The 13,477-nt window shown below is 31.7% G+C and overlaps 1 protein-coding gene across 3 annotated transcripts; it reads right to left on the bottom strand.

Moving 5' to 3' along the window:
• Positions 1-3,309: 3,309 nt before the first annotated feature.
• On the bottom strand, positions 3,310-7,418 carry LOC11416649 (heterogeneous nuclear ribonucleoprotein 1). 3 transcript variants are annotated; one of them, XM_024776120.2, is made up of 4 exons: positions 7,264-7,418; positions 6,284-6,506; positions 4,416-5,631; positions 3,310-3,897 (listed from the first exon to the last, which is right to left on the bottom strand). In XM_024776120.2, exons 2-4 carry the CDS (start codon positions 6,497-6,499, stop codon positions 3,884-3,886), a joined length of 1,446 nt encoding a protein of 481 aa, XP_024631888.1. In that variant the 5' UTR covers positions 6,500-6,506; positions 7,264-7,418; the 3' UTR covers positions 3,310-3,883. The 3 variants fall into 3 exon arrangements, with proteins under 3 accessions (XP_024631888.1, XP_003594254.2, XP_024631887.1); XM_003594206.4 differs by having other exon boundaries at positions 7,150-7,341; XM_024776119.2 differs by lacking the exon at positions 7,264-7,418 and adding an exon at positions 7,030-7,231.
• Between the last annotated feature and the right edge of the window lie 6,059 nt (positions 7,419-13,477).

Consider the following 13,477-nt stretch of genomic DNA (forward strand, 5'->3'; position numbering starts at 1 on the left):
CACCGTATCTTGCTTTCAGACCGTTGATTATTTTTAATGGCTGACATTAAATGGCATCTAAACTCATTGGAAAATGAGAATTTTGCTCAAAATTAGTGTTCCTTCGAAATGTTCCTTCAATTCTTTTTGCTTAAAGAGGTCAGCAGGATGGAAATATTCTTATTCCGAAAACAAATGATATATATACAATTATTTTATTACAATTTGTTAATAACTCTTACACCCTCCGTTTCTAAATAATAGTCTATACACAGTTATTAAGAAAATAATTAATTGTGTTGATTTTGATGGTAAAATTAGTGTATTAAAACACCCTTATTAATTGTAGTTAGTGGAGTAGTAAAGTTGGATGAAATTTAATAAATAAGGGTATAATAATGGAAAAAATAATAAATGCTGCATTGGTATTCTAAAGTGACAATTATTTTGAGAAAAATAAAAATGGGTAAAGAAACAATTATTGCGAGACAGAAAGAGTATATTTAAATGTTCTTATCCTTTCTCTTAAGAAAAATAAAGTTGTCGCAAAAATTGTCATTAAATGGTTATACAAATATCATTACTCTATTTTGATCAATAATATGGAAATATCATTTCTCTCCAATTTTGGAACCTTGCCTATTGCAAATTGGAGCCAAAGTAAATAATTGACGGTTGACATTATCTGAATTTTGATTTCTGGTTTTTTTTTCTTATAAAAACTGTTTATATATATAAGGTGTTCTCCATGCGCAACTAATCGAACCCTAAATTAAAATATTCAAATGGTTAAAATACTCAAGTATATGTCACTTACTCACTTGTATCACACTATGCTACTAACACTCTTTTAGAGGGCGGTTTCAACTAAAACAAATGAGAAGTAGGATTACTCGTTCTCGAATATGCATTCATCGAATCATGAATCTCTTATACCCGATATATACCACCTTGTCTTTATATATAAGACCATTTTGAGAAAAACATTAGAATTAAGAAAATTGATTGTTGTATCAATTTTGTTGACAATTGTTATTGTTTTATTATAGTTTTTTTTGGTGTCTGGATTTGAACTTTAGATTTTGTATATATTATGCATTGTCTTTATCAACTGAGCTAAGCTCACGGGGATGTTTTATAGTTTACCCAAAGAGAGTTAATGTTTTCTTAGAGTATTTAATTTATTTAGATATTGTAGAAAATAAATACAACTCACTAACTTATAGTTGTGTTGTGTGTGTAAATTTTAGACCATGTCTATCATATCATAGTCTAGGGAAAAGAAAGTCAAAAGAAGTGACTATTGATGCTTGAACAGACTCCAATAGTTTAGAATCTAAGTCAACCACGTTCTTTAGTGAAAAGAAAGTCAAATAAGTTCTGCAATTTCCATTTATATTTTTTGTAGGGCAGGCACGGCATTTTTTTATAGAAGTATAAAATCAGTGATTATATAAATTAATAAATAAAACTATATATTCATATGTTTCAAATAAAGAGAACATTTATTTTGAATACTTTAATTTAACAATTATCATTATCTATTTTGAAAATAAGCTTGTTTTTGAAATGGAACAAGAAGAATTTGATCCTACCCTACCTGTATTGTATGTGTGACCCCCTCAAACATTCTTCAAGCATCCTCTTGCACTCAATCACTTGCTCCATTGCATTGTCTACTAACTTTAAGATAAATCGTACAACTATTTTTAATCAAAAATAAATAGAGAAAACACTTGGTCTGTGTGACATTATTGGTGTTGAAGAAAATTCTTCGACCAAATGCTTCATGCTTATACTTGAGCTACAAAAAAAAATAAAAAATAATGATGTACATTGAAAATGTCATGTCAATTTATTGGATATAAAGGAACTTGCATTTCTAGAATAAAGTGGGATAGGAATTCCCTGTCTGAATACTATATGTAATTTCAAAAATGATGGAATCATTACAATTTTTAAAATTTAAAATATTCAAATTTTAGTTCTCATAGAAATGGCATCTTTAACCACTTCTAAAAGGGAAAGGAATATAATTACACTAATTGCCTTTAAGGCAGGTGCTAGATTCATTATTAACCTTTTCATTTTAAATTGGTGTTTTTTTTTTTTTTTTGAAATAATTTTAAATTGGTGTTTAGAAAGTATGACAAAGTATATGGTCGGTTGGAGACTTGAAGATAAATTTTAGAAGTGTATGATTTTTATGTGAGTAGAAGTAAGATAAGGTATACAAAATGTAATTTTACCAACAAGCAAGGCATTACTACTTCCTAGCTTAGAGTTGAAATTTGAAAATCATGTCAAACCACAAGTTATATGGTTTGAATATTTGGGATCTATAGTATAAAACAACGGAGAAATATAATGAGATGCAAATCATCAAATACAAAGAAGATTGTTGAAATGGAGGAGGGTCTCATGTTTTTTATATGATACAAAAGTATCACTCAAGTTAAAGGAATTTTTTTATCATACAACTATAAGATCGACGATGTTGTATGAGATAGAGTGTTGAACGATAAAGAGTAACAAGAGAATAAAATAAATGTGGCAGAGATGAGATTGTTGTGTTGGATTGTGTGATAAGAGTAAGACTAGACATGATATGATTATAAATGACATCATTGAAGAGCTAGGGTAAAAAGATAGTGGAAACTCGACTTAGGTGATTTAAGCATGTATGAAGGAGACATGTAGACTATATAGTAAGGACTAAGGAGAGTAGGTTAGACGAAGAGCGGTCAAATCAGTAAAGGTGGGAGATAACAGGTTGTGAAGTTGTTGTATCATTTTTTAAGAAAAAAGAAAACAGTGTTATAGAGTCAAGGTATAATACATGAAATAGAAAAGTGTATACAATTTTTTTTGCAAGTGTTTGAGAGGCAATAAGCTCACAAAATGTAGATGTAAATCATACGAAAAGAATGAAGATGGGAATAGAAATGTCAATTCGCAACCCAGAAGGCAGTTCAGATTCGAGGGCAGGGATCATGCCCTCCATCGTGCTTGGGATGCCAATTTGCAACCCAAAAGGCAGCTCAGATACGAGAGCAATGATCATGCTCTCCATCACTCGGAGCACCCATCCTCGAGTACCTAACTTTTCATGGCGGAGAACAGTAACAAAGGCAGTATGGAAGAACAAGAGAGTGCTCCCCGCCTTGTTTATGTCTTTAGAGGGGAAAAAGCTAAAAGTCATCAATAACATTGAATTAATTTTTATTGTTTTAACTAAGAATGGGAAGAAAGAATGACAATGATATACACAAAAATTGTTTGAGTGTAAGCAAGACATGAATCATCATAATTCATAAATGAAGCATATAATAGCACAAGAAAAATTTGTATTGTGTGGAAGATGAATCAGCTAACATTTTAAGGAACCTAGATGAACATTTCAATGATAATATCGTGTATCTTTTACAGATTCTGAGAAATCAAAACACTGAAGAGAAGAAAATTAAAAAATACCAACCAGCCAAGACTAGCAACATGGTCCAACTCTAATTGTCCAAAGAGGAATAAGGAATAACAGTTTGAAAAAAGAGAAAGAAAAAAAATATAACAAAAGAAAATAAAAGGGAGAAGGTCTTCTTCTTTTGTGTATTACTTTGTCATGAGAGAGAGGTGTGCATCATTTTGTGACAAACTCCATCATATAACTTGATTACAAGTCTCAAAATCCCAAAGAAAGAAAACCTATAATTCACACTCAACTCAACCCTTATATAGTAAATCCCTTGTAAGTCTGTGTATTTGCAAGTTATTCAACACTGCCAATCCAACTGGCTCTAACGAAATTTTAGAATCATTCAAACTATCACGAAACGAAGAAGATTTATGCTTTCCACATTCATTCACCTTCGAAACACAAGCTAGCATCATACATGGCATAACCTTCCTAAGCAGCAATTCCTGAGGTAAAACATGGTCAAAAACACATTAATACATGCAAGCGTATCGTCATACAAACTGATTCAAGTAAAGGAACATATAATTAAGCATCCAAAATAATCATATGGAAAGTAAGGTGTATCTCTCTTAGCATATCACAATGTACATGAAAAGTTCAAGATCGTGAACTTAATAATTTATATATTGCAATTTGAAGCCTGTGCTCAGACACACACAAATTATGGTCCTAACATGGCTAGAATTTATTCATTGGACCAGCATTTTGGAAAAATGATATGATTAAACTACTTAATTCACTAGTAACTCGTTTATCCGCATTTCGCACACACTGGTATTGTTGACAAGACTCTAAGGGACGCAGAAATCAGTATGTGAATATAAAAGAAAAATATGGAACTTTTCTTATAATATTAACATCAAGTTATGAGCCATAATCAAGTATAAAATCTAAACATTAATCAACTTAGCAATGAAGAACTTTTTTATTTTCAAATGATAATTAAAAGAACATATTCTACCTCTGTTTGATTGTCTATTAGCAACAGCAGCATAAGCCCCAATGTGACCACTACTAGAGCTTTTGCGCATTAAATCTGAAACGGCATTTTCAAGGCCAAAACTAAGAGGACCAGAATCCTCTAGTTCTGAAGTTGTTGGTCTCCAAGTATGGTCTTGATAAAATGGCCCAGCTTCAAAGGTACTTTTATATGCCTCGCCATAACTGCCATTTGAGAAAGCGTACGATGAATCTGATTCAACATTGCTTTCACTGTTTTTTCCATAACCTACCGCTTTTGACCCTAAAATCACATCTCCAAGCCTATAATTAAGACTGCTTTTACCATAACCAGAGCCAATAGTTCCAGCTTGATTAGCAGCACCAACAGAGGTACTCCAAAGCGATCCAATATTGCCAAATGAACCAATACTTGAATTTTCACTTCCGTAACCTAAGAAAGCATCAGAGCTTGCAGGGTTATTAGCATAATTAAGATTTCCATTACCCCACAAACTCTGATTTGTTGAACTTATGGCTGAACTGTTGCCAACATTTGAACCAGCAGCATATGCCATGGCATTATTGTACCTGCTCGGACTTGCACTGTATGGAGAACTCAATGCACGGCCCATGATAAAGTTAGAAGTAAAGTTTTCATTTTCATTTTGGTTCAATGGTGGCTCAAAGTTGAGTCCTGTCCCATAACTAGGACTGAAAAGAGAATATCCACTACGGCCAACATTAGCAGGACTCAATCTACCGTCTAATCTAAGTCCATGTCCTCCAATCAGGCTTGGATTATATCCCTGAGCAAAACCATTAGAAAAACTACCAACTCTACTCATAGTACCGTAACTAAATCCACCTAGCTGACCTCTACTTGGACTTGGAGATAAGTCCTTTGGGACAGCCCTCTTAACCTCAACCATTTTACCATTAAGTTCGTGAAAAGTTTTGTGCAGCACTTTCTCAACTGCTTCCTCAGAATCATATGTGATGAATCCAAAACCTCTAGGACGTTGAGTGTTATGATCATACATTACAACAACATCAGTAATTGTTCCGAATTGATCAAAGTAATTCTTAAAATCACTCTCAGTAACTGTGGATGCTAGACCTCCAACAAATATCTTTTTTGTGCGTATAGGAGTAGGAGCAGGCGATCCATGACTGCTGCTGTTGCTTCTAGTAAACACATTCTGATCATCTCTAGGGACAGCTTTTTTTGCTTCAACCTGCATTTTAAATGCATGACAATAAACTTAATTTAACAAATATCATAGACATAATTATAAATAAGAAGGGAGTTATAGAAATCAAGGACTCCATGAGAGAGTGAGAGAGAAACACAAATAATGTACTTGGAAATTTAATTAACAACCAAGACTAGTAGAGCTTCCTAGCAGATCAGAATTGTTTAGAGCACTGGTTTATCATAATTAACAACTTAGATTTAATTAACAACATAATGTAACTATTATGCTCATCAAGTTTTGCATATTGCCTTAACATCTCAATCCCAAGCATCAATTATCTGTCTCATACAATATTTGTCGAGCCATTGCTATCATTCATGCCAACTACACTTTACAATTGCTTCAATGATTGAAGATCTTTAAGCAAGCATCATGATTCACCATGAACTTGTCATATTAAATCTGATTCACATGTTTAGTGCTCAACTGTAACTTGCAAGAAACTCGAAACTTAAAAAAAAAAAAAAAAAAAAAAAAATTCTTTACAAACCGATATTGTACGTGTAATGCATCTCAGCAAATCAAATGCATCTCAATCATTTCTGTGGGGGACAATGAATCATAATTCACTTTGTCTCATAAAGAAATTGATATAACAGATACAATTAAGCACAGAGATGAGAAAACTCACAGTTCTACCATCTATGACATGTTTTTCCATAACAACGCGTTCGGCAACAGAAGGATCAGCAAAAACAACAAATCCAAAACCACGAGCACGTCCCGTGGTCCGATCCTTCATTATCACAGCTTCAACTACATCTCCAAAGTTCTGAAAATACTGTCTGAGTCGGTCTTCATTTGTATCCCAGGAAATCCCTCCAATGAATAGCTTCCCCGGGTCCATTTCCACTCTGCACTTTCACATAATCCAATCAAAATTCTTTTTCTAACCATAAAATGAAATCTTTAAAAAAAAAAAAAATGCATAATTCTTTTCCAACAATCATTGAAACAAACCAATACCAAAAGTAGTAACATCAAAATCAAAACAAAAAACAAAAACATCTGACATCATCGGATCCAAATTCCAATCAGTTACATACATGATACAATCACCAAACAAACACAAAACCTCGTATCTATGTCCTATAAATCCAAACAACATTAAATTCATCAAAACAGCAATCATCAAACACAAAACAACATAATGCTGATTAAACATGCAGCAACAACAACAAAAAAGACCAAATCTATGTTTTTTGAGACAACTTTAGCAGAAAACTATGATGTCTAAATTTTTTTAAAAAAAAAAACAAACAAAAATTTACTGAATTGGGTTAGTTAGATGGATCGAAATAAGATCAGCCCATAATTCAAAATTGTAAAAAGCATCAAACTTTGACAAAAGTCATAAAATTAGGATAGAAAGTTTACCAAATGAAGACAAACCCAGATGAGAAAATTAGAAGAAATCTAAGATCTGAGAGAAAGCATAAGAAGAAAGAGAGAGGGCGAAAGGCCCTCTTTATTTTTTCTCTAAGAAAGAACAATTACCGTTGATTGAAAGAAGATAAATATGTATATATATAATGGATGAATGAATGAAAGTTGTGTATCACAATGAATGAGTAAGAGATATATGAATGAGAAAAAGGGAATTTGCATCACCTTATATATAATTTTATTTTTTATTTTTGTATAATTAATTTTTTATTTAGAGAAAGATGAGAGAGGGAGAGGTTTCTCTTTCTGATCTATATGTCTATCCTCTTGTGCAAGAAATACCAAAGGATTGAAAGATGGTGACTGCCCATTAGCCATTTCTCAAGTTTGATTTTTGTTTTAGAGGCAAAAGAGAATAGAAAATAGGAACATTTTATTATTTGTTTTTTCTTTTAATTTCTTTTGTGATTTTATGAAAATCAAAATTCATTTTCATAAAAAAATTAAAGAAAGTGTTTAGACCTTATGGTGATTAAAAATTATATTTAGACATTGTGAGAGAACTTCTCACTCTTGTCCAAATAAATATGTGTACACATAAGAAGGTATTTTCGTCGCGCGTCTCGTTTTCTATATGTATAGGTCAGGAATCGAACTTCTAACCGCGTATTTTAAATAATAGTTTATTTCTTCCGTTATAAAATATGACTAAGGTATTTTTCGTTGCGCGTCTAATTTTCTATATGTATTGGTCAGAAATTGAACTTCTACCCGCGTATTTTAAATAATAGTTTATTTCTTCCGTTATAAAATATAAATAAGGTATTTTCGTCTCATGTTTGATTTTCTCTATATGTATTGGTCAGAAATCAAACTTATACCCACATATTTTTTTTTGAAGGATTATACCCATGTATTTTAAATAGTAGTTTATTTCTTCCGTTATAAAACTTTGATAGCTTAAAATTTCGACGCATCAATTTAATATTGAATAAATTAAGATGGATTTATGCTAAAATATCCTTAATGTCTACTTTTTATTGATGCACTGCTTTTTATATAGTCTTTATTATTAATAATCTCAAGTATTCTAATCAATCTCTTGGATGATTAGTGTCATTTTAATGGAGTAGTACTCTATAACTATCTAAATCAAATATGATTATGATATGATATTAAGAAGTAGGTATGTAGTGAAAAATAATACTAATTAATCTTAATTTTTAAAAATAATCAAATTTCTTAGTCAAAATCTGAATGCTTAAACTAAATAATAAAAAAGTCAGCGTTTATAGTCCAATTTTTCATCTGACAAAATGTTGCCATTGGGCAGCAATGGTAGTAACATAACATTGGGTTGGAAACAAATATAGATATTATTAATTTTGTTACCATTGCTTGAGGTCAAAGAAAACAGAAATTAGATGAAATAAACGATTATGATGATAATGTGATGTAATATATATGATGAACAAGAACAAGTAGATCATGGTAAATTGGACTATTTTGGGAAATGCTATGAATTTTGAGGTGAATCGGCAAAATCAAGCAACAAGTTGGAATGGGCACAAATAATAATATAAAATATGAATGGTTGCTGTACAACAACACCTTTCTATCAACTTTCAATTAAAAAATTAAATAATTAATTTTAAAAAAGTAGGGTTATGTGCGAATGACAGAAGGGATTGCTTGTGTACCCACTCATCCAAAGAATAAACAGGAGGAAAAACAATACATTTGTACCTAAATTAATGCATGTGCATAATCTTATTGCTTTATTCATTCATATATATTAATGATTTGCAAAAAATATCATAACTATTCTTTTTTAAAATAGTAATTTATTTATCATGAATCATTTTGCATAAAAAAAAAAAATCAAATCATTTACTTTTTTTTTTAAGGAAATCATTAACTTCTTAACTAATTATTATGGTCAGATTTTGTTTTTAACACCATAAAGGCCAGAAATTTTAATTCTGGATGATGATCAGAATGGGAAAAAATATATATTGATGTGTATCAGATATCTTTATGCATAACTGTATATATTCATTGAACCACATAAAACTATAATATGCAGCAAAACTCTCTCAAAAAATGTATTTATTTTTAAGATTGAATTTAAATCCAAAACATTTAGTTAAACCGGAAAACCTTAGGCCTTATCGTCCCATCCAAGTGTGTTGAGTTAAGAATGGGTAAATTGCAACATGGGTTGGTATTTAAACCACAATTAGTTTGTTCTGTACCGGGGACCATGATCGTTTACTGCAACAGTTTTCCTTTAGCTGATGATGATAGTTGTTACATGTATAGAAATAAAAATTATATTATACATAATATAATAATATAATAAAAGAAATGTTAGAGTCCTCGTTTTTAATCTACTTAAAGCCATCTGATTTCAACGCACTTCATACAACAGGTCTAGAGGTGGATCACAATAAGACATATTGTAACCAAAAAAAAAGACACGGTGTGGTTTTAGTCCCATCCAGAGGCGTAGCCCTTCATGGGATGGGATGGGCCACGGCCCATCCGAAAAAGAAAAAAAAATAATTATATATCTATTCTGCGAGATTTTAAACAATTTTATGACGGTTTTTTGCTTTTGGTACATCCAAATCTTTGAAAAGCAGTATAGTGGCCCATCCAAAAAAATAAAAAATCATAGATCAATTTTGTGAGATTTTAAACAATTTTTCAACAGTTTTAAATTTCGGCGGTTCTACAAGTAGATACATGATTTTTATCGTATTTATGCTTCGCTGTTTAGCAAAGGTTTACATACCATCTAATTTGAGGGGGTTTCAAACCTCCCTTACACGGTCTCTCAACTAAAACTTGTTTCAATTAATATTTGTACTATAAAAAAAAAAAGTTTCATAATTTAGTGGTCCATCCAAGCCTATTTTTCTGGCTTTGCCACCGGTCCCATCATATTTTTTTAACATGTCAACATGTTCTTCAAACTATATCTATATTTATCTAACAACTTAATTCATTTTATTCATATGGAAGTCTCTCTGTCTTCTTAACTTTTCTTATATTTTTTGGAAAAAATTATATATGTTTTCAAATTTTAAGTAAATGAAATCCTCTTTTTTTTTGGGCTGTAAATTTTGTTTCATCTATGAGTATTTTATTCATAAAAGAAAATTTTGAGTCAGGAAATTGTGTCCGAGTCCAAGACAAAAAAAAAAAAAAAAAAAAAAAAGTCAAAAAACACTTACACATTGCTAAGATTCACCCACAAATTTTGTTTCGTTTTCATTCACCAACGTATCAATTATATATACATTACAACTCAATGAAATGTTATAAGGTTGGTTGAATTTCGATTATTAATTCTATAATTAGTGTATAAATTAAGGGATAATGGTGCTTTACCCCCCTATAATATAGGTCATTTTTGATTTTTTCCCTGTAATTTTTTTGTTAATTACCCCCTGTAAAAAAAAATTGTTTTGGAATACCCCCTAATAGGTCATTCAAAAACCAACTTCTTTTTTTTTTGCAGAAATTTTCGTTTTTGAATGACCTATTAGGGGGTATTCCAAAACAATTTTTTTTACAGGGATAAATAAATAAAAAAATTACAGGGGGCAAAACCGAAAATGACCTATATTATAGGGTGTAAAACACTATTAACCCATAAATTAATTAGGTAAAAGCAAAAACCCCTAGAAATTCGTCGTCTCCTAACATAAAAAGATCAGGCTTTCGCAAGGGGAAAAAGCCTTCGGATATGAACCCATGTGAAAGATCAAGCTTTTGCAAGGGGCAAAGCCTTCGGATACCCATGGGAAACAAGCTTGATTTTATTTTTGAATAATATGGGTTTGCATAAGGTTTTGCCCGTCGCAACATGTTTTAACCCAAAGAACTCATACCATTATGTTTGCAAAATGATTAATATATTAAAAAAATTTAATGTAGTTATTTACTAGTGATTTTAATAATAGTTGTCAAATGTAACCAGAAGAAAAATATAGTTTTCAAAAGTGGTGGTTGTTGAAAGACGGCTATCAGAATGGTGATGAAGGTGGTAAGAGTGGCGGTTTCTAGTAGTCGTAGTAGAGGTAAAATTGAAGATGAATCACAAAAACAAAAAAAAACATGCTTTTTGTGTGGGTCATGGTCGCCGCAAATGCATTCAAGTCTGCCGCAAATTATGCTACAAATCAAGGGCATTGTTGTAGTGAATGAAGTGGTGGTTGGCGGTGGTCGTCAAAGTAGTGGTCGGAGATGGATGAAGTGGTGATCGATATTGGTCGGAGTGATGGTCATATTGGTAGTTGGTGGTTGTTATATTGAAGATCAGAGGTGAATGAAGTGGTGTTGGGAGGTGGATGAAGTGGTTAATGCTGGTCAGAGTGGTTGTCAATGGTGGTTTTTCTAAAGATCAACAATGGTCGGAGAGATGATCGATGGTGATTAGAATGGTGATACGAGGTTGTCGAAGTATGTGAATAGTTGTGATAAAAGTGGTGGCCAATGGAGGTCAAAGTAGTGGTTGTTTATTATGGTCAGTTTAGTGATTAGAGGTGGATGGAGTGGTTTTTGACGACGGTCAAAGCGGTGGTCATTATGGTAGTTAATGGTGGTTTTATTGAATATCATAGGTGGATGAAATGTTGGTTGGAGAGATTATTTGAGTGGTGGTTTGCAATGATCTGAGTGGTAGTTAACAGTGATCGATAGTGGTGGTAAGGAATGGTTGTCAGAGATGATCAGTGGTGATTGGAGTATTGGCCGATAACCAATGATAGTGTCATGTTAGTGTTAAAACAGAAACAAGAATCACAAAATTTAATTTAGTGGTCTTGAAATTTAAGTGAAAATTGTTTTCAAATTAAGTAAAAAATTCTATTCAACTTCATTTTACCTGAACCAACCCAAACCACAAATCGAGCCATCTCAAACCGAAAACCATAAAAAGTCGTGTTTGGTTCGAATGTGTTTGGATCAAATTTTCACTCAACATGTGATATTTGATTAAATCAAACCAAACCAAACCGTAAACTTAGAGAAACACTAACTCCAACTCAACCCATGTCACTCAAGCCAAATTGACTAAAAAACACTCACTTAGAGTATTGTGCTAGATATGATGCCAACCAACAAATCAATTAATTGAGTCTTTTTTAAAAGAGAAATGCTAGCAATACTCATTTTTCAACGCTCTCTCTAACACTCACTCTTTTATTGGATGAAATCAATGTATGTCCCACCACTTTGTTTGGGTTCAATTTTCAAAGTGTAGACCCACAATGATTTAAACCAATAAGAGAGTGAATATTAGAGAGGGTTTCAGAAGAGAGTGTTGCTAGCATCACTCTTTTTAAAAACCAACCGAACTGAACCAAACCGTGACTAAAAAACACATTTCTAGGTCTTACCTTAATTTAATTCTTAATTTAAAATTAAAATAGAACTTAGTTTTGCCCTATAGAAATTGGCCACATATCTTGACTTTCTAGATCGTACGTTCTTACGTTTTTTTTCCTTTATGAGCCGAATGAGGAAAACATGTTTTTGATGTTTTTTCTAGTTACAATCATGTTTTTGATGTTACGTTCAAAATAGTGTTTCGAAGCTCAAAAATTGAAATCTCATTATTTAAATTAATCAAACAAAGTACAATGTTAACGACAAAAAAAATAAAATAAATAACTTACAATATTGTCATGGACGGATCTAGACATTTGATACATGTGGGGTTAAAATAGTCACTAAATATATCAAAATTTTAAATTGTCTCTAATTGTATACTTTGTTAGTTAAAATAATCTCTAAAATTAAAATACTTCATTAATTTATCATGTTAGCTCTTCAATATACTTACTTATTATCACTTAACGGACTATTATTAGAGCTGTCAAAATGGACCGGGCCTTACAGGCCGGCCCGAAAGCCCGAATAAAATGTAGGGTTTGGGCCGATAAATAGCAGCCCGAATTTTTTCAGGGCTTTTTAGCCCGGCCCGAAAAATCCCGAAGCACGTTCGGGCTAAGGGCAGCCCGCAAAAAAAAAAAAAAAAAAAAAAAAAACGTTATTTTTTACACACAGTCCAAATAATTATGTTCATTTGGTATTTAAGTCATTCTCTCTTCTAAAAATTGTATATAATTATGTTCATTTGTTTTGTTACTTCTAATTATTATTTTTTTACCGAAATTTTGTTACTTCTAATTAAAATGAAGGAAAAACAAAAATCAAAGTGGTCATGTTTCATCATTGTTTCTTGACTCTTGTTCTCCTATGATGTTAAAAATGTTATGCTTTTATTCCCCACTTTTGAAACCCTTTTGCTTATGGTTGCATTGTGATTTCCTTTCCTCACTGTCAACTAAGTTTAGTACCCTTTATCTTTCTTTCTTTTTTTAATTTATTTTTACATGTGTTGTTCTAATTAATTAATTATATCATA

Source organism: Medicago truncatula, chromosome 2 (genome assembly GCF_003473485.1).
Source record: "Medicago truncatula cultivar Jemalong A17 chromosome 2, MtrunA17r5.0-ANR, whole genome shotgun sequence".
NCBI lineage: Eukaryota > Viridiplantae > Streptophyta > Magnoliopsida > Fabales > Fabaceae > Medicago > Medicago truncatula.

Excerpts from the sequence above, each read along its gene's own strand:
- LOC11416649 (XM_024776120.2), bottom strand. The coding sequence starts at position 6,499 with ATGGACCCGGGGAAGCTATTCATTGGAGGGATTTCCTGGGATACAAAT. Across the intron at positions 5,632-6,283 it reads ATGTCATAGATGGTAGAACT|GTTGAAGCAAAAAAAGCTGT; the intron begins GTGAGTTTTCTC and ends TTTAAAATGCAG.